Genomic DNA, 27,001 nt, shown 5'->3' with positions numbered 1-27,001 from the left:
CGATTGATAGGTAAATGTCATGCAGTCTTTTAGACATCCTTCGCAATAATTAAAACTTCCGTTATCAGCATTCGAGTGGAGTTCGCTTAAAATCTACAGAATAACTTAAAGTATCCACTTACGTCCCCTTACTGGACACATTTCAAACATTTAAATTATCATAAGCTTCATTAACCAAATCAGCCCGGTGTCCTGCCCTATCATACCCCTGGCCCCCTCCTCTTCACACATTAAAAAAACCTGACAACTGGTCAGGCTCCTGAAATTCGGGTGGGGGGCTCACCTGCAATGCCCGCTGCTCCCGGCTGAGCTGACTGGAGTCTGCATACAGTTCGGTAGTGACGCACTTGAACCGGTCACCCACGTAACCAGCGGAGTTTGCGATTCTCTTTGCCAGCTTAGATGGCTTCGGTTTCAGAACTTTGCCATCAGTGGATTCTGCCTCGTCAGCTCCGTCTTTGGTATAGGTGGGGGTGACATCCACACTCGGTGGGGCACTGCCCACGCAAAATGGTTTGGGATCCTCTTGGGTTTTCCCGAAAGTGACCGCAGAGCCATCGCTCCCCAGGGGAGGCTCCAGGAATGGAGTCGAGACCGGCATCGCCAGGTTCTCCTTGTTGGTTCCCGCTGGAACATTCTCCTTGCTTAAGCCGAAGACTGGCTGGCCCGGAGCCTGTTTGAAAGTATAGGCTTCGTGGAAGTCACTGATGCGCCCCAACTCCTCTCTCAGGGCAATGAAATCCCGGTGTGGCTGTAGGGCCGGGTCAGGCGGGGGTTTGGTGGGCTCGGCACTCTGGCTGACACTCTCAGCTGTGAAGCCGGGTTTGGACACGTTAGCGTCGGTTTTCGCATCTGGCTCTTCCCGGAGGAGGTCTACATAGACGAGCTTGTCACTCTTGACGACGGTCTTCCCTTGATTCCAGCTGGGGCTGGGCTTTAGGTTCTTGTCCGCGGGGACTTCTGGATGTAACTTGGTGCTGCCAGGTTCCAGCATCTCAGAAAACCGGTTCCGGAGGCTTGGGTCCTCGTAGCGGGTCCTCTCGTGGGACCGGGACCTCCTCTCCGGTTTCTCCTCTTTAGTGATCTCGATGGGCGTGTGAGGTATCAACATGGGATGCACCATGCCCAACCCCAGCGCGTCCTGGTAGGTCACAAACTCCGGCCTGCCTGTGGGTAGCCCATAGGGCAGTCCCGGCTTTGGGGCGAGGTGCCCAGGAAAGAGACTGCCATTGGGCAACAACACCGGGTGAGGGTAGACAGGGCCTTTGCCGTGTAAGGAGAGGGGACTTATGGCAATGCCCTCGGGCGCTGGGTAAGGCAGGTAACTCCTGGGGTAGGGGATTGGTGGGGACCTGAACGCCTCGTTTGGTGAGAGAAATATTGAGCTCGGCGGGAGGCCATTCTCGTTCGCTTTGAAGCTCGCCTCTGGGTTGCTGGCTTTGGCGCCCTTGCTGCCGGTGCCGCTGCTGTGCTTGGCAGGTGTGGTCGGGGGCTGGCCCACGTGCTGGATGACGGATGGCGTGGTATCCACGGAGCTCCTGCTGGTCTTGCTGCCCTCGGCGGTGGCATTTGGGGCTGGCGACGCAGAGGCTGGGCGGCCAGCGCTCGACACCGACCCCGAAACGTTAGTGACCACGGCGTCAGCGGCGCCCATGCGGGGACACGAAGAACTGCGCTGCTGTGGGATGGCCCAGTCCAAGGCCTTGTTTTTCAGCGGCAGGCCTTTGCCATTGTTCTCTTCGTTAGGACTTGGCCCGGGCACCACCCAGGACGAGGGAGCCGTGCTAATGATCTCAGATCTATAGATAGCACAGCCATTTCCTGGAGGAGATAGAGTTTCTTTCGGAATCTCACTTCCGGAGAGCACTAGGCCGCTTCCAGCTCTGCTGTGAACCAGGACCGTCGGAGCCATCTTTTTCATGTGGTCAGCTTTGGAAGCATCTACATCCACCACTTTAGAGGACAAGTCTAGTGGCTTATCCGTGACGTCTTTGGTAACCGTCTGCTTCTCCAAGAGAGGAGGTGAGCTGCCATCTTTTCTGTCTTGACCTGCTGTTTTCCGGGTGTGCCCGGGAGCTGGCTGGGTGCTTTCGGCTCCTTCTGGAGCCTTTGGATACTTGCTGCTGCAGAGCCTGGCCGCGGGGAACTCGCTGCTGACCGTCATGTATGGCTTCGACAGGGTGACCGAGGGCGAGGTGGAGATCCTGGCATAGTGCTTATGGAACTCGGAGTAGGTGTCTGCAGCGGGCTGGGAGGGAAGGTGGACGCGGGGTGAAGGCCGAGGCGAGGGGGGCAACAGGAGAGCCGTGTCCCCAGGCAGGCCGCTGGTGACCGCCTTGGCAGAGGGCACCCTAGGCTGCTTACTGTTCTGTATGTGGGGATACGAGTGGGAATCGACCGGGTTCCCAGGACTGACGCCCATCTTCCAGGGCAGGCTTTTGTCTGCGCAGTGGACCAGAGGCGGGATGGCTGGTGAGGCCGAAGGCGTCGAGAGTCTCATGGGCGAGGCCAGGGACGACGGGATGTGGGGACTGACGTAGTGAGGTGGCGGCAGGTAGAGAAATCGCTCCCCGTTGGTACAGACCGGAGAATACAGTGGCTGGGCCAGGCCGTAGGACTGCTGAGGTAGCAAGGCCTTGTACATGTTCAGGGAATACTTATTTGGCGAGTCGAGAAAAGGGTAGATGGCTGGCGTGGCCCCCTCCATGTAAGGATTGACCCAGGGCAGCCGCAGGTAACTAGCACCATTGATGTTGAGCGGGCTCTGTTTGTCGCTGGCAGGTCTGTCCAAGCCCAGTGTTTCTGCCGTGGGGACAGCACTTTTTTGTATTCCGGGTGGCGTTTTGTATATAGCACTGAAGCCATTTGGGGGTTTTCCGGAGACAGCAGAGGCCTCCACCGTCTCGGGTGTATTCGGTTTGAACTGCATCTCTGGGTTTCTTTCGGAAGAAAACCCCAGACCACCTATGGTTGTGGCAGCCTCCCGCCCTTTCTCTGAGCCCAGTCCACACAAGCTAGAATAGACGATGTTTCCGGGGACACGCAGCCCTTCCCGGATCAGGCCGGTGCGGTCCATGCTCAGCGCTGCCAGGCCATCGATCCGATGGGCCGTGGTCGCGTCCACCTTCGCAGAAGAAGAATATGGGTATTACTGAGGACACGCCTTCAAAGCAGCCCATCCCAAAGAGAAACCGCGGACTAGCTCAATAAGACATCAGCCTCAACATCTGAGCCGAAAGGGTTAAAAAATAAAGGATTCACAAGGTCTTTGGCCCCCTCCCCGCTTATCCAGAACCCTCCTCTGCCTGCCATCTCACCTTTGTCCAACTAGTATCCTGAAAGCACGTAAAACGTTGGTCCCTTTAGACTTGAGGCCCCTGCATTAATTCAGTCATCTATTAACTCTGGAAGATCCACCATCTCAGCAAAAATTCTTTGCTGCAACTGAGGTGATACCAACTCCACTGCTCTCAGAACCACCCTCGTGGGGTACAGAACTCGGACTCACCTTCCCCAGGCCCTGTCAGGTTGGGGCGGGGTGATGTTCACTGTTGTTCCCGGATGTAGCTAGGCATTATTTAACATAACAAAAAACAATCTTCAGGGGGACAGTAAGGAATGAAGGACTTGAGCTGTCTCATTTCTAAATCAATAAAGAGGCCATGGGTCAAACTGTAGTTGTGTCTTTTGACTTCCTCTCCCTGGTATCTGAAGACAGCTCTGTTTCATATTTTACTGGGAAGGTAAACCCTAAGGGTGTACTTGGAGGCTACAAATTTATCCAGCTGGGAGCGCTGATGTGGCACGTAGCTTATCGAAGAAAAGGCGGCACGTATCCCACCAGTCACTGGGGGACGAGGACGTAAATGGCGAGCACAGCCCAGAAAGCGAGCCAGGAAGAAACTGGGTGAGGCTTCGTCCTGCAGCCTAGGCTTTCTACTCAGCCCTGCCCTGAAACACCCCACCCCGCCCCCCAAAGGTCCCTTAATGGTATGCAAATGAATGCACGATTGATTATAGATCACTGATAACTCAGCACATCAACAGAAGCCATTAATCTCTTACCACGTTGTGATTCAAGGGATTTTCTTCTCTTAGTTCCAGTCTGGCCTTTGAAGCGTCACCATCGTTTACAGGAATTTTCCTATTTAGAAGGGACACACCAACTTCATGAAAGCATTCCTCGCTTAATCCATCTTTCACAGATTGCCCCAGAATAGACCAGTTTCTAATAACTCCATGTTTCCAACTGCCCTTAAAAAAAAAAAAAAAAAAAAAATCCTCCCCAATGGCCCATATTGAAAGTTGTCGCCGAATGGTGATTCAACGGGACTGGGAAAAACAAAGGAAAGGCAGGGCAAGAGGGATGTGAAATCACAAATACGTCCTCGAGTTGGGTAAGGCAGAAATTCTGCACAACCACGCCACCCTCACAATTTTTTCTCTAGAGTGGCCGGGCAGGGCAGTCTGGGCTCTGCTGTCCTAGCAGACCCTTATAAGCTCTACCTGAGGACAAGCATGAAGTAATACAATGGCCAAAGCCAAAGGGGGGACCTCAAGGCTGGAGTCTGCGAGCTGGCTACATCAATCACTTCTGTGCTACCCGTGAGGACAGGCTTTCAAAACTTTTCCCCAAACAAAGTTAGGTACCATGTCCTACGAAACTGGTTTCCACGGTGATAATGAAGCCATATTTGACTGCCTCTATCAAAATGATGGGGGATACACACTAATATCATACAAATGTCAGCTGCTCCAGGGGAAGCCGCACATCTGTGCCAGGCTGCTGTGGCTGCCCTGGAACTTGTTATCAGAGAGCATCGATAAAGAAAGTGCTTGGTGCCAACTTCCAAATCCCCAGGATAAAATCACTGACAAGCGGCAGAGAAAAAGTTTCATCATTACCCGGAAGAGCAGCTTCAATTATCTACTGCTTAGCTGCCTCTACCCCGCACTCCAAAATTACTGATTAGGAAGCATAACAGAGCTGTCGGGTGACTGAAACCAGAAGCCAATGGCCTCACTGAACAGGTGGCGGGGGACCCAGAGAAACCCTGGGCTTCAATGATGTGAAGGGTGGCTATCGCCCCATTTATTACTGAGCAAAGTATTTGTTTTAAAAGCACATCGAATGCCGATCCACCTGGGCCCACACTCCTGACATTTAGAGTTAAAGCAGCATATAGACTGGGATTAATTCTCCTTCATAAATATGAAATAATAAATTAAGTACAAAAGTGCACTGAAAGGCCGCTTTAGGGGCTAATCTCTTAAAGGGCGGCAATGCTTCGCTGAGCCAGGTTGCCTGTTAAAACTGTAAATCAAGGGCCGCCAGCTAGGCAGGAGATCTCCCCCCTACCCCCTTTGGGCCCACTCTGGCTGTGAGGACGTGAAGGAGGGGCTCTGCTCAGGAGCCCTGGGGAAGGACCCACGCTCTCCCCAGGCCTCAGCCAGACACACGCATTTACCTGTCGTCGCTGATCCCACACATGCGGACCCTCTCGCTGTTCATCCAGCTGTGAACGTTCCCATACAGGGGGGTTGCTGAAAGCATGTCGTCTTCTTGGATGGCAGCTTTTCTTCAAGCGTCTAGTCTGTTTAAAACAAAAAAGAATCCCAGGAGGTTGAATAAAAAAGGAGCCAAAGAGGGAACAAGAGAAACCCTCCTTCTAGGCAATTCACACAGAATGCACTTGGGAAGGCAGACCCTGCTCCATGTTCTACAGATGGCCAGGGGCAAAGGAACACACATGAATGAGCCAGAGGTTCAAGGAGGGAGATGGAACTTCCCTGGCAGGAGGCGCTGGAGATGCAGAGAGGGTTCAAGAGCCACAGGCCACACCATTCAAGGTACAGCACACGTCACCCTGCACCTGCCCTTCTCCCTTCCCCTTTCCCAGCCTTTTGGAGAACACACTTGGATTGAAAGCGGACGGTGCTGGATTCCAGGGAGCCCCACATTGATTCTTCTTGCGGGGGCTGAAAGGATTGGGGACGGGGGTGGGGTGCGGGATAAAAGGCACAACAGTCCGGTATGGCGGCCCAAACTACGACTCACTTCCACGGCTGTGGTGTGAGTGACTTACAGATGGAGGGTTAAAAAGAGTCAGTGGACTGGCGAGCCACCCGACCCGAGCCCTAGATTAGATTAAGCCCCAAACCTGGGTGGTTTGGCCTGGGAGCTGCAGAGGGAGGCGGCTGAGTAATTCAATGACGCCTGCTCACTGGGGACCAGCAATCAGTAGCGAGTGCAGAAGTCCTCCGTAGCAGCCCAGGCTGCTGGGCTCAGGCTGGGGCTGCAAGTTTCCGGCCCGCGGCCCGCGGGGAGCAAGCAGAAGCCACCCGTTTTCCGTCTACCGGGAGGAGGGGGGAGGCTGCCGAGGCAGAGGGGAGAGCCCCGCCCCCTCCTTAACTTCCCGGCCCACCAGCCCCACCCACATCACATTCTAGTTTGCTGCATGAGTGAAGGGTCAGGACAAGCTGCATTTTATTAACAGGATTATCACGGCGCGTGATTTATCCTCGTGCAGGATTTTAATTGCTCTTTGGAGGTTGAGCCGTTTCTTTTGACTGCGCTTCAGCCCCATATCCTGCTGTTAAATGCTGGGTTAATAAGTAGGGGAGCCTTTAATGCCTGGGACCGATGGCCCTAGGCAATTCCCCTGTTCGCAGACTCCCTTGTCCGGGGAGGGGTGGCGGGGGAGCCCCCCCCCCCAGCCACGGCCTCTTTACACAGGACCCAAACCTGAGTGTGAAATCACTGGTGTGCAGCTCATTGGGGGAACTTTTCTTTCTCCTCCCTCACACACCCACCCACACAGTTTCCGAAAGCCCAAATGTTCCCTAAGTCGACACACTTCCTTTGTTAGCAGGAAAAAATATGCAAATGCTTGCTTTTACACTTTAGCACACGGAGCTGACTGCCAGGTCGGTTGGGTGGGAGCCACCAAAGACTGGGGACTCTTTTTCTGCGAGTGACTAGGGGTGGGGTCGGGGAGCATCTGGGAGACCTGAATCCCAAAGCCAGCCAGGCTATCCCTCTGCATTTCTTTGTCCTAACACAGGCTTTTGTCCACCAGCATCCCCCGTCGGCCCCTATACAGAAGAGAACACCTTCTGTTAATCAAGAGCCGCACGCGCAGACAAACGGCGGCGTGTAGTTAGAGCTCAACAATGAAGCTGGAGGAGAGGCAGAGATCTCCCAGTTGTGTCCGGCCTGGTGGGATTCTAGAGAAGCTATTTCTTTAGGAAGCGTCCCTTTCTTTAGACAGACTGGGGCATTTCCAGTGGCTGGCCACAGTGCCCCGAAAAGGTGGACTCAGATGGACTTGGGCGCCAAGGAAGGTTCTGTGGGGGGCTCACGGGCTATTCTTCCGTGTTCTGAACATACAAATCAAGTTGGGGGCAGGCCACCACTAGTGCAGGGCCGACCAGAAGGCACGTTCAACAAAGTGTCCCCTCCCTAACCCCTGCCGCCCCTTCTAACAAAAGGAAGACCAAAAGGAAGATGTCCAGGGAAGCCTCATCTAAAAGGTGGAGGAGCAACATTCCTCGGCGCAAGTGTCCTGGCCGTGGCTGCAGCGGGAGGACCACACCATGCCACCCCCTGGCTGGTTGTCATGATGAAATTTGGACATTATACCAGAAGCCAAGGGGTCACTCCATCAAACCCTTAAGAAAAGGATGAGGGAAGAAGCGTGTGTGCCCTCGAAGCCCCAATCTTCTGGTGCCCCAGTCTTCAAAACTTACACAAGCTGCCTCTTACATGTCTCCTTTAGTTGTCACCTTGGGACAAGGACCTCTGAGCACCTGACTGAGGAAACAGAAAGGCCGCTGCTACAATCATCCTATTGAGCCCTCTCCCCTCCCCTCAAAAAGGACCAGCAGCCCCCTTCCCTTGAAAGGGCTTTTCTTTAGAAAGGGCGGCCTGGACTTAGCATGAGAGGGGAATGCAGTTTAGAGACACCTGGGACCATGGGGTGCTTTCAAAGCCTCTCCCCGCCCTTCCAGGTCTTGTCTGGTGGGGTTTTCAATATTAATACCGCACAGATAAATAACACCCAGTGTCAGGATGAAGTGTTCTTACGTGCACAGTGTCAGATGGAGGGTTGAGGCCCCAAGCATGGCCGGTGTCATGGGAGTGGGGGCGGGGTGGGGGGCTGGCTGTGAAGAAACAAGAGGAGGAGGGGCAAGGCTCAGTATTGGATCCTGCTGACTACACCTACACACACACACACACACACACACACACACACACACACACACACACACACACACACTTATAATCTTTAGCTGCCCCATGAACTTTTTGTGAACTGTTTAAAAGTGGAGGTCTGTTGAACAAACAGCGGCGCCACTGCCAGCCATAATTTCATTGCAACGAGCTAAAGACTTTTAACTCTTCAGGTTCCGGGCCAAAGATGGACCTGAGCGGAAAGGGCGTAGGAGCCGGGGCCCTGCCTGGCATGAGGCCCTTCTCCAGAGTGACAGCCCAAATCCTGGGCAGGAACACCCTCACCTCATCCTGGGGAAAGGCCATACTGCTTACATCCCATCACTGAAGAACGGGCCCACCCCCCATCTCTCTGGGATGTAGAACTAACTAAGGGGATCTTGGGCGTAAGGGACACAGAGACAGGGTCAGAGACACAGCCAGGCTCACCCCACTCCTCTTCTACAAGCGGCTATTGAAATAGTTGGGGGTCTTTCTTACTTTCTTCTTCTTCTTTTTTTAACCTCCAAGGAAAAGTTCTTCAAAAGTGACTTCCCTGACCCTTTGGCTGTGGGTCATGGTGCAGGGGGCAAATGACGTCATTTAGATGACAGACAGAGCAGGCGCTTTGCTGCTGTATATAAGAGGCTCATCTGCCCTTATTTCTCAATGACCCCCCCCCTTTCTTCCACACGTGGGTGATGCTTCTGGAAGTGCCAAGATGTGTGAAGTCAGTCATGAAAAGCACTTTACAAGCACCAACCTGTTTCCAGTGGGAGCTGCTAAGCTACACCTTGGCTCTGGGTTTTAACCCCTTTTTCCAGCAGTGGAGAGAAGGGGGCGAGGATGTGGAATAGGGATGAAGAGGGAAGGTGGCCAAGAGAAGGGGTCAGCCGGGGAGACGGAGGAGCGTCTGGTTTCTGAAGAACAGACCAGGAATTGTGGTGGCTGCCCGCTGAACACCCAGTTCTGGGAGAGACCCGGCTTGCAAAACGCAGACTCGCCGTGTGGTCTCCGGCTTTCAGTCTGGCCCTAAGGGCACAGGAGAGCTTGAGTCTCCCTCGACAGACCTGAGCAGTTATCTGGTCCGGGAGCCAAGAGTTATGATTAGCATCTGAGCTTGGCCTGGACACTGGGGAGAAGAGCCTGATTGGCAGAAAGAGGTCAGAGGGACCAAGATTAGGAGCTGTCACCCCAACCTCGGCATCCCTGAGTGAGAGCACCTTGGCCCGCTGTGAAAAGACACGAGGGGGCACACGGGTCCCCAGCTGCACCCGCCACCATTCTGCCGATTCCTGCCATGAAGACACCATTATGGAACGAGGAAAAGGAGAGAACGTTTGTTTAGTTTTTTTTTTCTTTAAAGGCGACTTCCCTTGGCAGGCAACAAACAGGTTGCAAAGGAAGGAGCAGTGGCCGTGAGAGGCTGGTGTGAGTGGAGGGAGGAAGGCAGCACCAGGCCACTCCTGGCACCTCTCCTTTCTCTCCACCCCAGCTCCTCCTGGCACCGGGCCACTTTCCACTGCCTCCGCCCTTGAGGGGCTGATGGATTGGTTCAAGTCTGCACAGCACACTTGTCAAGTGGCAGCGACGGAATGGGAAGCAGCGCCACCAAACCATCCCAACTCCACTCCAATACTAACGGTGCCCCTTCCTAGGGCCTCGCTCTCTAGGCACCCCTTGCCGCATCCGGCACTTATCCAGTTAGTGACCAAGAAGACCTGGCCAGGTTTTGGGGAGCTTCCGGCTCAGAAGGCCGGGCAGACGGCAGGGCTCCCAGCCAGCATGCCATGTGCCACGGTCCTCCGTAGGCTGGGGACCTCTTCGGGGAAGGGGTGTCCCTCACTGCATGGGCATGGCTGGTTCTCTGTGGAGGATGCGCGCGCAGTCACCACAGCTCCCACTCTCATCCACGGCGTGTCTCTGGGCAGGTGGCCGGACCTCTTCAACTTTGGCCCCCTCATCTGTAAATATTTGGCACCGTGTTTTCCAGAGGATTAAACTGCACTATGGACTTGAGTTCTGCCTGGCAATAGCTGGTGCAGGCCACATCTAACCCATTAAACAGCATCTGACTCCACTAAATATACTAGGTAACAAACAAACGCCAGAACGGCTGCATAGTTTCTTTGCGGCAGAGGGCAGGCTGAGGCAGGGACACAGAGGGGGCCAGGGAGGGGTGACCTTCTGCAGAGTGTGTGGCTTTCATGGAGGCCCAAAGCTCATGGCGCGGGAGCCCTTCCTGGGACTGCTCCAAGCGCAGACTGAGTCACACACAGGCACTTCTCTATTGGCGTCAAGGAAGGGAGGGATGAAGAAGTTCCTATTTTAGGACTGGGGGCCGCAAGGAGGTGGGAGATGAGAAAAAGCGGTCCAGGGTGTGCAGCGTTGGGACAAGTCCTCCTGGGATGTTTTCCCCAGTATGTGTAGCAGTGGGGAGAGGGGAACCCCAAGGATGCCCCCAGGTCGGGGGGGGGGGTCGCAGTCTTCCTGGGGTGTGGCTGAAGGAGGTCACCGACTGGGTCCTGCAGCCGGGCATGGGTGCTGGGGGGGGGGGGGGGCGTGGGGTGGGAGAAGTGATCCAGCCTGCCCAGGCACTGTCTCTTGGCACACTCCAAGTCATGGCTGTCGCCGCCTCCAGAGGCGTCCCCACTCACGACCCAAGTTTTGCATTAGTAACAGAGCTGCGGAGCAGGAGTGGGGGTGTGACGGGGTGGGGGACGGGCAACTCACGCGGCCGGCCCTGACCTTTTGAGCAACCAGAACCTTCCCTGCCTCCTCCCGGGGCGCCAGGATAGAGCTGCGAGCCACTCGGGTCAGTCGGGAGTGAACTTGGCCCGCAGCAGCGGCGGCGGCGGCTGCGAGTGGGGGAGGGGCGGCGCCCCCTCCCCCGCCTCAGCCCCGAGCGCGATCGGTCGGCAACAAAGGGATTTTCTCTCCCACCACACACAGCCGCGCTGCCGCAGGCTCCTCGCCCCTCCTCCGCCAGGTCCCCGCGCGGGGCCGCCCCCCCCACGCACCCCCCGCCCGACCTTCCAGGACCCCCCGCTCTCTCGGCCAGCCCCCGACCCCAGCTCACCCCGCCCGCGCGCTCCTCTGGGCTCCCCCTTCCCAGGCGCCTGCCGCTGAATCTCTGACAAAAAGCAACTTTGGGTGGGCGCACGGAGAACCCAGGATGTGCGGCGAACCCAGGATGTGCGGCGGCACGCCCCAGGGGAGTGGGCACTGACTGGAGACCGCTCCGGGCCATCTTCCTGCGCTCCCTTCGGCTAGTCTGGAGTGTTCTCTCCGTGGACGCCTCCCCCACCTTCCCCGATTGAAAGATGCAAGCCAGGTGTAGCCAACTGTAAAAGGGGGCTCGAGAACTTGGGGAGGGGGGCACCAGCAAGGATCGACCGGGAGAGCCGCTGCCAAACCGGGGCTGCCCGCCACACGCCCCCTTGCCCAAAAACAGAGCCGTGGCCCCCGGTCAGCTCTTGGACCAACCTCAGACGCTTCCCCTCCACCACCACCACCCCCCACCCCCGACGCCAGGCCTCAGCTTTTTGTTCCTTTCACTTTCTTTCACGGTTGTGCCACACACAACCACGTGTGTATGCAAGAGGGGGCCCCATTTGGAAGCTGGTGTCCCTCAACAGGAGGCAGCAGCCCAGGACAGGAAACCTAGGTTGAATGCAATTAATCAACCTTACTCCTCTCCTCCCCGCCAACCCACCCTCCACACCCACTCGGGTCTGGTCCCTACAGGCTGGGTTCCCACTTGGAGTCTACACAACCTGGAGGCAAATCCAGAACAAATGATCCATAGACCACAACTCTAGAGGGGGTGTCACTGCACTGCAGCCTCCATCAGGGCTTTGTAGAAATAAAGTGAACTCGCTGCAAACTCCTCCCCCCACAAGGAACAAGCTATACCATAAGGCTATTAACGACAGCTATCATTAGTACACACAGGAAGCACAAAGGAACTTTTTACGAATAAAAGATGCATAAAACACAGGGTCCTGTGATCTGCACCCGGCTTCCCTGCTGATTGTGTGCAGCCTGGGAGCCCTGGGAAGGCTGGGGATGAGGGTCAGGGGAGGACAGGGGCTCCCACTTTCTTTACAAGGAACAATAGGAACCCCACGTCTGTTCATCTTGGAACCCGGAACACCCCAAACAAAGCTGTGGGAAAACTGTGGTAGACGTGGGGGCCCGTGAATTTTTCTAGCTGTTCAGAGCTTAATTACTCCTCCTTGATCCGTGGGACCAGACACGACACCGCCAAGGTTAAAATGCCCCAAACAGCGCCGAGCAGATGTGAGCGAGCTGGCAGACGCGCAAATGAGGCCTGCCTCGGAGCACGATAACAAGTGACTAATACATTGCATATCGTTGAAAGAAAATTATTTTTCTCTAATTTGCATTTGCTTGGGGGGAAAAAAAAGCCAACCAGAGTCCCTCTTCACAAGCACGAGTCTAATCCTGGAAATACAGCCCGGCTGCTTTAAGAGAGCTGGAAGGAGGGAAAGACTGCCAGTGTTTTGGCGTTGCAAGCTTGTTTATCTTTCCGCCTTTCCTCCAAGGCGAAACTCGTTTTGCAAGCAACATTCCTACAGAAAATGGCACACGTCATAAAAAGAGACCAATTTATAGAACTGGCACCGAAGTTCATGTATCATTCCAGAAGCATCTCGCAGCTCCCCACTAGGGAACCCAACTAGATGTAGAAGTCCACATTATAACTCAGAGAGTAGATCTGGGGGCAGGGGTGGGGGGAGGGAGTGAACCCATAATTTGCAGATATCCTGCAAGCTGTACACTCAGGGGCCAAAGTCACACAGAAGGGCAGGATATAGAATTAAATCAGCTCTAAATGATCCTCCAAAGCCCAGGGGGCCAGGGCTGCAAAGCCTTCTTCAACCTTGAGACTGGGGGGAGTGGTTTGTACACCCAGCTTGCCCCAGGACAGCCCAGGGGCAGGCCCATCTTCCGGACCATCCTGAGCCCGCCAGCTTGGACCGGCCCAGCGGGGTATTGCTGCCACCCACCAACTGTTCTCCCTCCCACCCTGGCGCCTCCCCGCAGCGCCTGGCAGAGGACCAGGAACTCAGAGAAGGCCGGGCTGTGGGCATCTAGTTGATTAAGTCACAGAGTGGGTGGCGCTGTGGGCAGACCTCAAGACAGCACCGTTGGTCCTGCAGCTGAAAGGCAAGTGCGCTCTTAAAAACCAGGAAGGCAAAGGGAGATGGGAAATCAAAAGCCGACTTGCACCCCTCCCCACCCCCATTCACCCCCCTTCGGGTCCTGAACCTACACACTTGTGTTTCCAATCCAGGAAACAGGGCTGAGGGCATAGAACACAGCGGCCGCCTGTCTCTTGAACTTGTCTGAATAACAGGGCCATTTCAGAGGAAGAACAACGGCCTTCAGAGCCCCTGCAATTTCCAGAAAGCCTTCAGTTAATAATACATTCTTTCCAACAGGCTTGCTTTAGGGCGGAAAGTTATTTCCCCAAATCTTAACAACCCGGTCACAAGCCGCTGAGGCCCCAGGTCAACAGATCCCAGCCAAACCCCTCCAGACAGTTGACACTCATGACCCCGCAGGCCTTCTCCTGCCACCTCTGCCTAACAAGTTCCCTAAACCACAACACACCAACCAGCGCGCACGTCCACCACGATCCCAGGAGCCAGAAAGATGCGTGTCGCGGGGTGCGGGGCGGGGCGGGTGCCGCCGCCGAGGGCTCTCTCGCAGCGCATCCGAGGGCTCCCGGGCCAGCAAGGGGCGGCCACCTCTGCAGCTCTCCGCGGGCCTGCATAGTGCGCGCTTTGTGTGATCGCCGAGGAGGCACAGCGCTGCTCGTGCACCAACAGCTGTCACATTATTTGCACTCGCTGTAAACAGCCTTCACATTCCCCCCTTACCACATAGTTAAAGCCAGACTAACAATCCACAGTTAGAGATCAAACCAACAACAGCAGCATTGTGTCTGCCTTCGCACCAAGCCCAGCAGCTGGCAGGTTTCTCCGGAACAAGAGACCCCCTCCCCCCACCCCTCCAGGCTCCAGCCAAGGCTAGCCGAGGCAGCAATGCGTGTGTCGCTGCTGATTGTTAAAGCAAGAGAACACACAGCCATTTCGCGCAGAGTTCTGTGGGGTTCATCAGCTCTCTCCCAGAGTTTCCTCCTCCCAGGCCCCCTCCCCCATTTCCTCAGCTGGGAATAAAGGTTGTTCAGACTCCCAGGGTCTGTTTCTCTGCTCAGCAAAGCGTGGGTCGGCCTGCCCTGGCCAGGCCTGGGGTCCTGCAGCCCTCTCTAGTGTGTGCCAGAGGCTAGGCAGCTCGGCACTTTCTGCAGCCCAAAGCCTCGTGTGTTTCGGAAAACTGTCCAACTCCCTGAATCCTCCCTGGTCGCCCCACTGATCAAAATGTCTCCTTTATGATTTTTGGTTAAGTCGAACATTTCCATAATCGTCATTATTAGCGCAAATTACACGCCTAATCGGTCCTTAAATAGATTTTAATTAAATAATCATACAAGGCTCATTTTATGACTTAAGAAAGGCATTAGTTTTCGTTATAAACTTTACACCAGGATATAGAATAATGATAGCAGACAAATACTTATTCTTTGAAAAGCACCAATAACTGATGGGCAGAGTATTGGGAAAGTAGACCCTGCTTCACACCTTCTGGAATCGAAGTGGAGACTAGACAGACCACATCTGCACAACTTTCCTCCGGAGAAGGGAGAGAGGATTTCTTCCTCCAAAGCATTACTTTTGTCTTCTCTTTGGGGCCAGGAGAAAGGAACCCCAAATGTTCCTTTTCCTTGCCCATCTGAAGAGATTTCTCCAGCTTAGAAGTCTCTTCTAGAGACCACTCCTCGCCACCCCCATCTGTTTTCCACCCCTCAGTCTGCTGAGAGCCCTGGTGGAAAGCAGGCAGGCTGTGCTTGTTAAATGCTGTGTAAAATGCTGTTAATAAAATAATAAATACAAAGGATGGAGGCTGCTGGTTCCATGGGTGTTTTGACTGGAAATGCCTTGGCACTTGTCATGTGTTTATGGGAGGGCAGACAACTCTAGGATTTACATAGTTTGGACATTTCTGTACTTCATTTATTCTTTCCTTAATGACGTAGGCCTAGAGCTATTTCAAGTTTGCATTTGTACAGAACTGTTAAATGCCTAAGAGTTTCTCCAATTAAACCAAGTTTCAAATCAGACCCAAGGCTGGAACATACTCTCTCGGCCTCGCCCCACTCCACCCCTCTGCCTCTGTGGCTGGAGAAAACAAACAGACACTCAACAACAATCCCCTGTCCTTGCTCTCCCCACCTTCACCCCCCCCCCGGGGGGCACCTAGGGCAAAGGTTAAGGTGTCTTCAGATTACAGGCAAGGCCCTGGCTACACACACTGGGAAAGCACTGCAGTTGGGCACATCCTGGGCATACTCGAACCTTTAAAATAGTGAGCTAAGATGGGGGGAAAACTGCTGGCCTGGTAAGACCCACTGTTCACAAAACAATGTCAGCAAAGGCTGGAAGGCATTCTTTAGAGAGGTACCAGGGACTCATGCCTACTGAAGCTCTTTCAGCACAAAGGCTTTTAGGGGAAGAAGGGAAAAGGGGGGTGGGGGGGAGGAGAGAAAGGGAGGGCTCCTGTTTCAGAGCAGGCATCCCCAGAGAGTCAAGAACCAAGTGTAGCTTCAATCAAACGCTGACTTCCCCTCTGGGAGTCTAGTAGGAAACCTGATCACAGTAGCTTACTACCGGCCTGGATCCATACAGGTCTGGTTTTCTTCTCATGCTAGTAATTTTTAAAAATACATATCGATATAAAAGAAGCAATCCCTTACAGACTTTATTGAAAACCACACTGAGACCTCATAACATCCGGACTTAATCCCTATCAAACAAACCACAGCACCTCTGGCCTCTGCAGCGGGCCAGACCCTTTCACCTCTTCCCACCAGGTCTCTCCCCTCCAGCCGCTGCTGTTCTCTCCCCCCCCCCCCCCCCAAAGAACGACGGGAGGACTTGCCAAAGAGCACCTAGATACCGGTTCTGGAATCAATTCCTAACCATATAAATGATCCCACTTAGGGGGAGAAAAAAAAAACAGCCTTTTCATATGGAATCCTTTAAAGCGCAGAATGCAAAGAACTGTAACAAAGGGAAAGAGGGAACCCACGGGGGCAGACCTGGAGGAATAGCCTCAAGAATACCCTTGGAGGGGAGCTTAACCTGCAGGTTGGTCCCCAGACACTGGCTTACGCAGGTCATGGTTGGGGGGGGCATCTCAGGGGCAAGCAGGGAATGGAGAAGCAACCTACAGAAATCTGACCAGTCATTCAAAGCAATTACTAATCCTCAGGGCCTACTACGTGCCAAGTATTCTTTGATCCTAAAGGTGGATAATTATTCCCAGTCTTACAAATGAAGAAACTTACTGAGGCTCAGAGGCCATAAATAACCTGCCCCCAAGGTCACACAGCTAGTAAAAATGGGCCACGGTCAAACTCAGTCCTGGAGTTGCGGAGAGGAGCCAATTATTGGTCAAATTGTGCCATCCGGAATCCCCAAGAAGTTCAGAAGGCTTCCTTAGCCCTTGTACTCCAATACAGACAGGGTAAAAGGATAGCACTTAACACCTATGAAATTCGGTCCACAAGGAGCCTGGACCCTAGTTTCTCCTACACCCAGAAATCTCTTAGTCCATGTGAAGTCTTTCGAAATTTCTGCCAACATCCTACGCATCTCCCTACACTGGAACACCCTGGTGTGAGGCCAGGGATCCCAACAAGGCTCCACTTTCCCCTCCTCCAGGAGCCCAGAACAGGCAGTGGGAGGTGGGTGCTACTCTTAGCTCTCTGTAAAAAGTGCTGACACCTGGAACTAGAACAAGGCTTGCCACCCTAGTTTTGTCACATAAAGCAATAAATCAAATTATCTAGACAGAGCAAAAGCCCTTTGGAAAGAGTGCCTACATCTACCTTTCCTAGGACTTTAATGAATAACCCAGGGACCAAAGTGGGCTGGGGAGGCAATTGAGGGGGAAGCGGCTTGCAAGATGCCAGACCCTCCTGAACTCCTGGGGGTCCCCACAAAAAGCCAAGTCCCGAGACAAGCCAGAGGTTGGGGTTAGCTCTCCTCTCCCCAACTTCTCACCCCAGCAGCGCAGGATCAGCGCTCAACATCCCCTCCCCACCCCATCCTCAATTTCCTGGTTTGCCCCGGGCTTTCAGAAGCTCCGGGAACTATCCACACCCGATGCCACAGACGCCACAGGCTCCAAGACCGAGGGCCGTCTCCAGCTCAGCTCGGTGGGAAGGGGAACGGGCAAGGAGCGCCGGACACTCAGCCGCCCATGCGGCTTCCCGGCCCCGGGGCGGGTGGCTCCTCCAGTGGCCGAGGCTCCGGATGTGTGAAATGACTCCAGGAGCGCGTGGGGCGGGCCAGGGCCTCCGCAGCGGGAGGGACCGAGGCGATGGCGGAGCCGGGTCCTCACCCCTCTAGCCAGCCAAACACGCCCCGGCGGCCCGGCAGCCCCTGGCTCGCAGCCAGTGGCTTTCTCTCTTTTTTAAACTTTCCGGCCTTGGCGATCACCGCCGATTGGGACAGGATTTCCAGCCCCCGCCTTCCCTCCTCCACCCCCTCCGTGCAGGCCCTTCCAACTTCCAGGGAGGTGACCCCCGCCCCCGGGCACCGTGAGTCCCTGGCCCCGGTAGACCCTCCCCCGCCCCCGCCACTTGGGCCACCTGGAGCGAGCCGCTTCCCAAAGCGATCGGCGTCCGGCCGAGTCTGGGACTGCTGCTGCGTCCGGGGAGGAACTCCCGCAGCCTCCAAAGGTCCGGGCCTGCCCGCAGCGGCATGCAGAACCGCCCCCTACTCTCGCTCTCTCCGAAAGACCTGACGCGGGGTGGGGGGGGGAGTTTAAGCCCCGTCTTTAAAAAAAAATTTAACTCTTCAGATGCAAGAATTTGGGTGCCCTTGACACGGTTATGAGCGCTCGGATAGAACAATAGAAATGGGGGGTGCCGGAAATGGTGCAGGAAGACCCCTATAACCCTATAAACCTCTCATCTCCCCTCGCACTTACTATTAGCATTAAAAGATCCCAGTGCCTTCAGTGCAATAGTGCCTGTTTATAACTTTTCCCTGCTGGGTCCCCATACCCTAAACAAGCCCCCTCCTCACGTTTTGAAATCACCAGGGCAAAGATCGCTCCCAAATCTGTGACCTACCGAAGCTCTTGGGCCTCTCACCTGCTCTGCCCCTGGCACCCTGACCTGACTCACCCTCTTCCCCCCAGTAGTTCCTCTGGTTTGCACCTAGACAATAAATTTAGTTTAATTTAGCTTCCGGTCTTTAATTTTAGCAGGTCTCCTTTTTGCATGCAAATCAATATGGCAATTACCATCTAAAAGCTCGCCCAGCCCCGGGTCAATGTAAATTGATCATTGTCCGCCTTCCACAAAATAACACCGGGAGTCTGTGATGCATAATGAGATTATACTGGAAACTGTCTTTTAGATCAAATTATATTTTATGCTGTCAGGATCTTCTCCTAGCGGACTTCCCCGCTAGTCTAATCACGGGGCGCCGGAGCCCATGGGTGCTGAGGGGCGATGGCTGGCCGGGGAGACATGGTTCTAAGAAATAACAAAGTGCGGGGACGCCCCCCCCCCCCGTTTCCAACACCCTCGACTAGGGGCAGGCGGAAATGAGCCTGCGCTGGGAAAGGGGGCCTTCTACAGAAACGTTGCGGAGCGGGTGTGGGGGGGGGGGGCTCGTTGGTTAATTCCCATTGAACAGAAAGTCAGCTATCCCTTCCGGAGTAACACATGGGGGGCAACCAGCGAAAGCCGTCGGGCCGGGCTGGAGGTTGGGAGACGTCCCCAGCCAAGTGCTCGGGGCACAGGCGGCTTGGCTGCCACGGGGGTAGCCGGAAAAAACCTTCCACTCCTGCCCCGGCTGCTTCTCAAGCCAGCGCCACCATCTAGGCCCCGGCAGCGCAGCCTGCCTTGCAAACAGACGGAATCCTGCCGGCCGTACACTCTCGGGCGAAGCAGCCCGGTCGGGCCGGGCCGGCTTCGGCCTCCCCTCCCCTGACTGGGCGAGGCCCCTCCAGGCCCGAACCGTGTGAGCCGAGGGCTGGAGGCTTCCAGCCAGGAGAAGGTCCTCCCGCCCCTGCGCGGCCCCCGGGGCACGGGTGTGACCCTGGAGCTTAACAAAGGGCCTTCAGAGCTCCTTTCGGCCTCGGGCTGGCGGGGGAGGGGTGGGGCCAGCGGGGAGGGGGGCGGTGCGGTGGCCCAAGTGGACCCGTGAGGCCCCCTGCCCCGCCGGGCTGGGTCGGCCGGGCCCAGCGCCCTCGAGGAAACCACCGAGGCGGCATTGCCGGGGCCGCTGGGCACTCCCGAGGACCGTCCTGGGGTTCAGGCGGCTCGGAGGCCGGCGAGCCTCCTGCCCAGCCCCGCGGCCCGGCTGTCGTGCCCGACCCAGCGCGGGCTCCACCCGAGTGCGGTCTTCCCAATAAAAGCTGGAATTCCCGGCTGGGCTCAGACAAAGAGGGACCGCGGCAAATCGACGCCGCGGGCAAACCAAACCCAAGCCGAGTTTACGCGCGCGTCTGGGGTCACAGAGGCGCCTGCTAATCCTCCCTATGCTGGCCGTCCCCGCACGGTCTCCTCAAGGGGGGGGGGGGAGGGAAAGAAAGCATACCTCCCCTTGATTCCGCCCAGAGACCGAACTTCGCACTTCTTTCAGTTCAGTCTCTGTCAGTTCACTAGGCCCTGCGCCACCTTAGCAAACAGGACTTAGAGGAGCGCAACATCCCTTGCTCCCGACCCAGAGTGCAAAGCTACGCCTCTTTTTCCTCCACCATCCATCCTCTCAGGGTCAAGAACTCAAAAATCTTTCAGAAATCCTCCTACCTACTCAAGCCATACTCTCTTCCCTGCTCTAGATGGGAAGAAACTATAACCAGAAGCAATCTTAGTAACTAAGGGCCATCCACCCTTAGCTAGGCACCGTTGCTCTCAGTTTCCCTCTAGCCAAAGACACAGTATTATTTCCGCGAATGTGGCTGTGTGGCCCACACTTCTGTGCCCTGCTCGGTCTCACTGGGCAGGAAAATCTTCATCAGGCATTGAGGAGTTTTTGTCATTCAGCCTGTGTATCTAAGCATGGATGTATGCATGTGAATGCTTTTTGTGTTTCCAAGTGACCCTCTTCACACCTTTAAATGGGCTTTTGTCTCTGGAACGAACTTACAGAAATTCTGCTCCAGTTTCCAGCTCAACAAAGTCTGGGATTTTCTCCTAGAATCTCGCTCTAGGTCTCAGTATTTGCATACCCATGTTTACATTCCTCGCGGCCAGTTCTTTATCTCTTCTGTATCTCTTGTTCCATGTGGGCATCAGAGCCCAAGTGTCTTGATTTGTCTCAGCACATGTCATTCAGGCGCACATCTTAATCTGTGCATTCCTGTCTAACACGTACACCTCCCCACGACTTACATTCTTGCTTTGCCTATAATGTGGCTCATTCCCAGACCAATATGGGTTTGCAGTTTAATGTAACTAGAGGATCCCCTAAGACTACAAACCCTAAAAGGGAGAGGAGAGGGAAGGAGAGAGAAGTGTGACTAATGATTCATTTCTCTATAGGGTAACCCACCCACCAATTTCTAACTCAGGGAAAGAACGAGACCAATGCCTGCAGAGTTGTATTAAATTTTTAGACCAATTCAATGTTGACCCCATGTATGTGTATACACATGATCGATCTTGTACACGTCACTGACCAACTCCTGTTTGGAGGCTGCCTCCCTGCACATATCTTATTTGAACTCTTCACAAGTTCATGGTTAAAAGTGTTTTTATTTACATAGACAACTCAAGGACCCCTTTGCTCTCTCCGATGCATACCTGTACACACTGGCCAGGCATTTCAGGCTTGGGTCTTTGGTCGGCAGCACTCTCGGTCAGAGGCCCCACCGACTAAAGCTCTGAGCAGACCTTCACATACTGGGCCGCTGGGAACATTAAGGTCTAACCTCTGCATCTCCCCAACTCAGTTCCTTAAGTGAGGGTGCCCACTGTGTGTGTTCACACCTCCTCCATTGAGAAGTATCGGGTCAAATTAAGAGCACCTAGCAGCTGCGTTTGGTTCGTCGAAGAATCGAGCCCAATGTACCAGGACGTGAGATTGCATACACAGAAGAGAAAGGAAAACCCTAAGCCCAAACTCCCGCCTCCTCTCCCCAGGGGGCTACTTTGCCTCCAGGAATTTCTACTATACTCCCCACCCCCACTCTCCCTATCGTCTTCAAAGGGTTAAGAGAAACCCTCGCAGCCTTCCCTCCACCCTGGTCGCTGGGCCCGCAGGCTCGCTCGCTCACGGGAGTCTGCCGCCGCCTCCGCGGCCCGCCCCCCCCTTCCCGTCCTTCAGCCGGGAGGGAGCCTGCATGCCTGTCTAGACCGATCTATCACAAGCACACCAACAACACCCGCGAGTGCGGAGACCCTACCCAGGTCCTCCTGCCCGCACGGCTCCCGGCGGACAGAACCCTGGAGCGTGACCGCGCCTGCAGGGTCGGGGTAGGAGCCTATGGGCTCGGGCTGCCCCGAGCGCACCGCGGGTCCGCCCCGGCCCCGGCCCCCAGCGCTCCCGCCAGCCCGGCTGCCGGGGCACAGTCACAGCTCTGCGCGCTGGGCAGTCCTATTTTTATCTTGTCTAATCCCAAACTGGGCGGGGAGCACAGGCGTCGTGCTTAGAGAACAAGAGATAGGCGAGGGAGGCGGGGAGGAGCAGCCAGGCAGCGACGCGAGCGGGAGCGAGTTAAAGATACAGTCGAGGCGACCGAGAACAGGAAGAAAGAGCGGGCTGCGCGGGCCTCGAGGCGCCGCACGCAACGCGCCGCCCGGCGAAGTTACACTCGCCTCCCGGTCGCCTCTCGCCGCCCGTCCCTCCCCACTTCCCAGCGACGTTCTCTGCAGCCCGGGCCGCGGGGCCCCGGCCTGTGTGGGAGGCAGAGGCCCGGCCGGCCCTGCAAAGGGCTGGAGAGAATCGCTAATGAGCTGTGCGGCCCATTGATCCGGAGAACACTTCCTAATTAACTCTCAGTCACCTACTGGTGACAGCGCCTCAAAGGACAGCGCTGGGGCCGTCCGAGCCCCAACCCCGACCTGCCCGCAGATCGCCTGGCGCCCGAACCCCGCGCGCCCCCCTCACTACCCCAGGCAATCCCGGTGAGTGGCTGCGTAAACCCGCACACTAAAGGCCAGCCTCGGATTAAACCTGGACGGCATATTAATCACCGCTATCTCCTCCCTTCCTCCACGCGGTGAAATCATGCCCAAAATAAACACGGGAACCAACACTGCAAAGCCCAGACCAGATAACAGGTCGGGGGTGGAGTGGGAAGGGTCGAGAAGCAAACGTATTTTCCAAGTGTCCACGTACAGGAGTCTCGGAGGCCGACAATTAAAATGCCTTCCACACAAGCAATTCTGTTGGCCAAACCGAATCCAACACCTCGTAAGGATTGATTTCGGCCCGCGGTGTCCGTTTCCAGTGCCACAGGAAGTGTCAGATGGCTAGAAATACCCAAGTCTGTCTGCGTTCACCACCCACCACCTTCTGGGGTGGGCCATTTCCTCCTCGTTTTTATTCCCAAGTCATTTTAAGGATTTTTCTCCAGAGACTACCCCTAGAATCAAATACCACTATCCCTCCTCTGGCCTTCTCTCAAAAAAGAAAAAAAAAAAAAAAAAAACAGCTAAAACCCTGAGCTGTCTACTCTAGACACAGGAGGCTGTACGAATACCTATTTGAAGCGCGCTGGTTTCTTTTTTTAAGGTTTGTTTTTAAATACACATAACCCTCCCCCCTCCTTCGCTCTTCCATCCCCCCAACCCCCAACCCTTTAGACGCCGGCGGCGCGCGCCCTCGCGCGCGGGCACTCGCAGCCTCTAGCTGGAGATCGCGGACTTTCTGGAAAAGATTCATTAACTGCAAATTAAGCCTCGCCCCGGCCTCGGCCTACACGCGGCCAGGCTCAGCCGTCTCAGGGACCCGGGGACGTGCCCACTCGAGAGTGCAGGCGGCGGGAAGCCCGCCGGGACCACGCGTGCCTCGAGCCGCCCTACTCCGCACACGGCGCCCCAGGGCTTGCTTGGTAAACAGCAGGAGCACGTCGCCGCCGCCCCGAGCCCCCTAGTTGGCGGAGGCTCTGCAGCGCAGCCGCCCGCCTGCTCCGAGCGCGGGCCCCGCGGCGCGGCGGCGCCTCGCCCTCCCCGCCTCGGCCGAGGATCGCGCCCGGGTGCGCAAGTTCCTCTTCGCCCTCAGCCTCTGCGCCGCACGCCCTCCGAGTGGGACCAACTTCCTCCGGCCGCAGACTCGCACACGCCCTACAGGGCTTTCCACCAGACTCCTCGCTGCCCAGAGGAGGACCCCAGGTCTCGCCCACCCCGCCCGCCGCCGCCCCCGCACGATCTACCCCCGCCCCTGGGGTCTCACAACTTAAAACCAACCCCACGACTTCGCGGGGAGGGTGGGGGTGAACCAGGGTGGCAGATTAAAATTTTAAAAGAACATTTACAAAACAAAGCGTCTGACCTGGCTGGCTGGCTGGCTGGCTGGCGGGCGGGCCGAGTCGGAACCCCTCGCTCTGCTCGATTTCCTAGTATTTTTTTTTTAATCCACGTGATTCACGCTTTGGAGCAAGCCAAAAAAAAAAAAAAAAAAAAACCGGGACTCCCCTCCCGAGTCGCGCGGCAGTGGCGGCAGGTCGAGCTCGGCTCGGCCCGGGGCGCCCGCCACACACACCCTCGCGCACGCACACGCCGTCGTTCCACGAGCAAGAACAAGCTGCCCCCGGAGAGGCGAGACGAGGCAGCGGCGGCTGGGGGTTTTTACAGTTCTTTCCCGAGTCGAAAAAGAAAGCAGACGGGAACCCGCCGCCCTCCCCTTCCTGCTAGCGAGCTAACGCCGAGCCGAGCTTCCCAGCTTCCAGCCCAGCTCACCCCCCCGGCCCCCCCGCCCGACTCGCGGCGCTCAGCGACGACCGCGCTCCCGCGCACACAGGCACACACTGCCTGCAAACTTCCACTCCGCGAACTCCCTGCTCTCCTCCCAGCCCCCAGGGGGGCGGCAGCCCCCACCCCCCGCCGCGCCCCTCCCTCCCCGAAGCCCACGCCGGGCCGCTTAGGTTGGCTGCATTTTTAATAACTTACAGTTAGGAAATAAAAACGAAAGCGAGCAAAGCAGCCAAAGTGAAGCGCGAGGCACAAGCTTCGAGGGGTACGCGAGAGTCAGAGGAGCCACCCGCCGCTAGTCTGGGCCCCGAGGGAGGGGGCCGACTGCAGCCCGCCGCACGCACGCCCGCCAGCCCGCGCGGCCTCCCCGGGGAAAGGTGTTCCGGGCACTGACCTGAAATCCCCGGCCGGGGAATAAGCAGGGAGCCTGCGATCCGGCGCTTTGAAGTTTTCCCCGGAGCAGAGTCGAGGCGGCGAGGAGGAGCGACGGGAGGTGGGGTGGGTGGGGAGAGGTGTGCGGGGTTGGAGGAAAGTGGGGTGGCGACGCTGGCGATGGGAGAAGGGGCCGGGCCGGGGAAGCGCGGCGAACAGCAAAGTTTGCCGTCTCCGTAACCCGCTCACGGCGTCGCGCTCGCTCGCCTCCCTCGCCGTCTGCTGCCAGCCGGCTGCCCTCGGGGTCGGCCCCGCCGAGGGGTGGGCTCTGGGCCGGGTGGGGGCGGGGCAGGGCGGGGCGGGCTCAAAGCCTCCGGGCAGGTGGCGACAGCCCCGCGCGATCCTCCGGGCTCCGGCGGCTTGGCCGGGCTCGGCCGGGCTCAGCCGGGCTCAGCAGCTCTCGCGCCGCTGCTGCTGCCGCCCGCGCTCGGGCAGGAGCCCCAGCGCCATGTTGACGGTTCGCCGCGAGCGCCCGCTCGGGCTGGGTGTGTGAATGTGTGTGTGTGAGTGTGTTGGCCAAGTCTTCCCTGCGCGGCGACAGCGCGGCTTGGGCTCCCCGCCCGGCAGCTCGCGGGCTCCCCCTCCGCTGCCGCCTCGCTCCCGCTCTCGGTCGCGGTCTGGGCTCCGGCGCGTCTTCCCCGCTGCCGCCGAGCTCGGTCCGCGTTCAGCAAGGAGCGTAGCTCTGCCTCACCTCGCCGCTGGGAGCCCAGGCTCCGTCTGCCGCCGCACGCCGCGATCCCAACGCGTCCCCCCTCCCTGGTTCCCTCCTCTTCCTCCTCCCCCTCCCTCCGCCCTCTCGCCCGCCCTCCCTCCCTCCCTCCCTCCCTCCCTCCCAGCAGCCGCCTCCCCTCCCCCCGCAGGCGCAGCGCTCGGGCGACAGCCGCCCGCCCGCCGCCGCCGCCTCCAGCTCTCGCAAGTTTGAGCTCCCCCAGCCTCCGCTCACCCTCCGCTCACCCTCCGTTGCAGCGCCTGGGCGGTGGGGTTTCGGAGGGGTGATTCCCCAAGAAAGGTTTGCCCGAGTTTCCCCAGCCGTCATCGGCTCCCGGCGCGTTTCGCCTCTCTGGGTCCGAACCCCAGACCACTTGGGTGGCGTCCCCCTCGCCCCTTGTCCTCCCTTCCCCCGCTCGGACCGAGTTGGCTGCGCACACCCAACCCGGGCGCGCGTCCTGGGCGAGCGAGAGACCGACTTGGGCGGCGGCGGCGGCGCGGGCGGCCCGCTGATCCTGAGCCGAGGGGATGGGGGGCGGCGGGGGCGGCTCTCCCAGCCGCGCGCCGAGACTCCCCTCGCTACCCAGAAGGCCAGTGGAGGACCGCAATTACCATAAAGCGCCTAGCACTCGGCTCAGCCAAAGCTGTCAAACCCCAGCGGCACCCGCCGCTGCCTCCTCTCGCCACCAGCGCTGCGCTCTCCCGGTCGTGCGTCCCCTCCGAGACGAAGCAGAGCCTGGCGAGTGCGCGTCGGTGCCCATCCCCACCCTGGGTCGCCCCTTTCTCCCGGAGAAGCCCTTTCCCATTTCGTTGTCAAGAGCTACCTGAAAACCCCACCTTGGGCAACGGTGGCCGTTCCGCCCGAACTCCGCGCCCGAGTTCCCCGGACGTTTCGATTGTGTGGGAATTGCTTGGAGAGGCGGGGGATGGAGGAGGCAGCCCGTGGGGCACAAGGAGGCGGGGGTGGGGGCGGTAGGGGAGTGGAGATCCACCAGAATTTCTCCCCGTTCTCGGGCATTTCAGTCTGCGTCTCAGATGATTAGAGGGTCTGTCCTGGCCCCTCACCCCTGCCTCGGGAGATTATCTCCCGCGTTTTATTTTCCTTGGCAGGGAGCAACTTTTGGCTTACACCGTTCGCTCCATAAATTTCCACTCGGTAACGTCGTGCTGATCGGAGCTCGGCGGCGGCGTACAGCCTGAGCCCGCAGCAGTTCAATTCAATTGACACGTATTGAGCTTCTCCAGCGCACCCGACGCGGCGCTGGGCGCGGGGGGAGGGCGGGGGCAGGCAGGCGAGAGGGGGAAGCGGAGAGGCGAGGTTCCGGCCTCCCCAGAGCGCAGAGCCTCTAGGGCGAGCCGAGAAGCCCCAGTTCGTGAAGCGGGCGGGAAGGGGTGGGAGTGGGGGAGGGGTGTTCCGGCCTAACCGGGCCCGGACACCGCCGCAAAAGGTGACCCCACTCCGTTGCTGGATAGGCTCTTTTTATGCTGAACGTGGGGGAGTCTCTTTCTGCCTAAGGACAAGATGGTGCAGGCTCGATGAGAACATCAATCCGAAATGGAGGTGGCTTGTAAATCCACACGGAAAGTTTTAAAATATCCTGGAGTGTCTCCATGCCAAAAAT

At 57.1% G+C, this 27,001-nt stretch overlaps 1 protein-coding gene across 19 annotated transcripts in view; it reads right to left on the bottom strand.

The window, feature by feature from the left end:
• The window catches only part of BCOR (BCL6 corepressor), a 117,843-nt gene that overhangs the window by 21,167 nt on the left and 69,675 nt on the right, over window positions 1-27,001 (bottom strand). For 9 of the 19 annotated variants that reach the window (XR_010838641.1, XR_009333075.2, XR_010838642.1 and 6 more), the window contains exons 1-4: window positions 24,634-25,387; window positions 5,469-5,594; window positions 4,066-4,144; window positions 284-3,124 (exon numbers count right to left, since the gene is read on the bottom strand). Coding sequence is in view for 14 of the 19 variants with exons in the window: in XM_059050700.2 (XP_058906683.1) it covers window positions 284-3,124; window positions 4,066-4,144; window positions 5,469-5,554 (3,006 nt within the window). In the remaining 5 variants the exon portion in view is untranslated. Of the gene's footprint in view, window positions 1-283; window positions 3,125-4,065; window positions 4,145-5,468; window positions 5,595-7,749; window positions 7,814-8,086; window positions 8,164-23,820; window positions 24,065-24,633; window positions 25,388-25,625; window positions 25,759-25,991; window positions 26,033-27,001 lie in introns of those variants that run through there. The other 10 variants (XM_067023418.1, XM_067023415.1, XM_059050703.2 and 7 more) reach the window with 7 other exon arrangements.

This window comes from Kogia breviceps, chromosome X (genome assembly GCF_026419965.1).
Source record: "Kogia breviceps isolate mKogBre1 chromosome X, mKogBre1 haplotype 1, whole genome shotgun sequence".
In the NCBI taxonomy this organism is placed as follows: domain Eukaryota; kingdom Metazoa; phylum Chordata; class Mammalia; order Artiodactyla; family Physeteridae; genus Kogia; species Kogia breviceps.
The sequence above is the reverse complement of the archived record's forward strand: the minus strand, read 5'-3'. Positions and strand labels throughout refer to the sequence as shown.